The sequence below is a fragment of the Astyanax mexicanus genome, chromosome 3 (assembly GCF_023375975.1).
Source record: "Astyanax mexicanus isolate ESR-SI-001 chromosome 3, AstMex3_surface, whole genome shotgun sequence".
In the NCBI taxonomy this organism is placed as follows: Eukaryota; Metazoa; Chordata; class Actinopteri; order Characiformes; family Acestrorhamphidae; genus Astyanax; species Astyanax mexicanus.
Genome location: NC_064410.1, coordinates 65,274,637 through 65,277,500, shown reverse-complemented (window position 1 = coordinate 65,277,500; position 2,864 = coordinate 65,274,637). Strand labels below are relative to the sequence as shown.

The 2,864-nt window shown below is 49.2% G+C and overlaps 1 protein-coding gene across 1 annotated transcript in view; it reads right to left on the bottom strand.

The window, feature by feature from the left end:
• Positions 1-2,187, bottom strand: part of scxa (scleraxis bHLH transcription factor a) — a 9,035-nt gene extending 6,848 nt beyond the window's left edge. Inside the window, exon 1 of the mRNA XM_022662363.2 lies at positions 1,088-2,187. Within this exon, the coding sequence (XP_022518084.1) occupies positions 1,088-1,654 (567 nt within the window). The 5' untranslated portion in view covers positions 1,655-2,187. The remainder of the gene's footprint in view (positions 1-1,087) is intronic.
• Between the last annotated feature and the right edge of the window lie 677 nt (positions 2,188-2,864).

Here is a 2,864-nt window from a genome sequence, read left to right as displayed (position 1 = left end):
CCGGGCCGGGTCCGCATCAGCACCAGCTCTAGACCCAGCGGTGGTTCCCTCAGTTTCCCCGGCTGCTGGACCAATCGCTGTTCTCCGCTGCTGAATGATTTACATACTTTTCTGTTTGTTTTTTCTGTTAATGAAGTGTTTTTCTATGTTTTTCTGTGTTTTTCTGTGTTTTTCTGTGTTTTTCTGTGTTTTGTGTGTTTTGTGTGTTTTGTGGTTAAAGTTGAGGTTTTTATGTAGTTTCGGGGCTGAAATGCGGTGGATGACGGTTGATGTACTGAAGCAGGACGGGTTGCAGCTCCGGCTCTGAGTCTAATGGTGTCGGGCGTGTGTTATATTTCACGTCTGACGGCTCTGTGCTGCGCGAGTTTAAATTACACTTCTCCCCTCTGTTTTTGGTTTGGTGTTATTGTATTCCTCGCGGCGGCGGCGTGATTTACGTTTTTATTTTTAACGCTCTGTGGTGTTTGGCTTTACAGGCTGAGGTCAGAGCAGTCGCTCTCGGGGGGCCGGCGGGCGACTGGCGGGGGGGGGCTGGGAGACGGATGATGTGTTTGTATGCTATCAGTCAGAGACAGTCTCCTGTTGATCGGATTATTGGATTCACTCCTCCGTTAGATTACCTGAACTTAATCTGAAGTTTTGTTAAACCTGTGTATAAAGTGTATTTATAATAATATAAACATATTAAGAATAACAGGACACATGGATGGGGTTAATAACTCTTGGAAAGTTGGAAGTAAAGTATCGGAAAGCCTGGGTTTACATTTATCAGCTCAGGATTTATTGCAGTTAATTAGAGGTTGGACAGATGGAGGTCAGCTGAAGACATGAATCAGATTCTCACCTTTTTTTTTTTTTACAGTGGTTATAATTTGAGCTTCATAATATTTTAAACAGTACATTCAGAAGCTTGCCCTCCGTGACCTCCGGCAGGGTAAAGAGCGCAGAGAGTCATTTGCTTGGCATTTTCCTACCACTTCAAAGCAAACGCTTAACCAACGTCCCGCGTAAGTATCTCTCAACTGGTGCTCGTATTTCAGTTCAGTCCCGGCCATCATCTACGCAGACACCCACGTTTCCCACTCACCATTTTCCTCTGGTTGCTGAGGCAGAAAGTGCAGATCTGTTTGGGCTGCGAGTTCTCCGTGTCCCGTCCGGGCGACCCGTGATGGTGATAGTAGGACGCTGACGGTCCCCCGCTGTGGCACGGCTGCCCGTCCCCGCAGCCCTCGCCCACCAGCAGGACGTTCCCCAGGTGAGAGATGTAGCTGGAGGCGAGACGCAGCGTCTCGATCTTGGACAGCTTGCGGTCGGCCGGCTCGGTGGGGATCAGAGTCCTGAGGGCGGTGAAGGCCGTGTTGACGCTGTTGGTTCGGTCCCGCTCCCTGGCGTTGGCCGCGTTGCGCTGCCGCCCCTCGCCCAGCATAGGGCCAGGTCTCGTGTCTGGTGGCAGCACCCCGAGTCGCACTCCTCCGCCGCTGCCGGGCTTCCTCTTCCTGCTGCCCACTTTCAGCTCGTAGCTGGAGGAGTCCAGGCGGAAGGAGCGTTCGTCTGAACCCGAGCTCTCGCTGCCGTTCTCCTCGTCATCCGACATCATGGAGATCTCAGAGTACAGGTAGCGGCTCGGGGCCGGGCGCACCATCGCAAACGACATGTTGTAAACAAGGATATAAAAGTTCTAGAGCTGACTTTGGCTTAAGTCACAAATGTGGTGCAGTCACAGAAATTCCACAGTCCTGGATTCGCAGGACATGCAGGGTCAAGACTTACTCGCCACACTTTTTAGTCCTTCCGAGCATGAGTGGTGCTCCACTGCGGCATAACTTTATTAGTTCTTCCCCACGAATTTACTCCTTTCTTCTGTTGTGGTAGACAGTCCTACAATGATCTCCTTAATTGATTTCAAAAGGTCAACTTTTATCACCCTCTCCGCTCAGTCTCTGCTCAGACTCCGCTCGGTCCACTTCTGGTTCTGCTCTCCTGGTCTGAGATCTGCTGGATCTCTGAGGTGTTGTTCGGCTCCAGGCTCTGCTGCTGCTTCAGGCTGCTGCTGGTTCCCTCGGCAGCCGGCGCTCTCCCTCTGAGCCCAGATCCACGTGTGGTTTCAGTCTGAGTAATTCAGTATGGCTGGGCTTTATAGGCGGGGGGAGTGTCTGGGGTGAGTTCACCCCGCCTTTTAGTCTCTCTCTCTCTCTTACTCTCTTTCTCTCTCTTTCTCTCTCTCTCTTACTCTCTCTCGCTCTCTCCATCCCTCTCCTTTACTGCTTATGCAAATATCCCAGCTGGCTCCACAGTGGAGGCCGACTGCAGAGTGGAGCTGTGGGCTCTGAGCTTCCGTCAGATCCCTCTTTTAACTTCATTCATCCAGAATTTCACCTAAATTCTGCTTTTTCATCCATTAAAACCTTCTACTTTATGGTTGCTAAACATTTATACTCTTTATTTAAGGAGGAATCTTCGGGCTGACTCTATGTAGCTGTATTACTGTTGTACGAGAAGCTTTTAGTAGGTCTTTAAGGTTAAACTGTAGGAACCTTTTAAGGTGCTTCAATTAACATTTTCTTCTTTGTTACAACCATAAGTGAAAACATTTAAGGTTCTCAAAGGAAGCTTGTTTCTTCTAAAACCTTGGAGTTTCCTCAAGGCACCTTGAGTTATAAGTTGACGTTTTAAGCTGAAGAACCCCTAAAAGTTCCTCAAGGATAGTTTTAACAGTGTAGGACACGTGAAGATGAGTCTTTGGTCTCTTCTTCTCTACATGTTTCCATCAACCCTAATCTCCTGAGGCTTAGTCATGCTCTTTTAGAAGCAAAAGAAAGCAGAACCCGATCCCGGGGGAACCTCAGTCAGAGTTTAGCACCTGC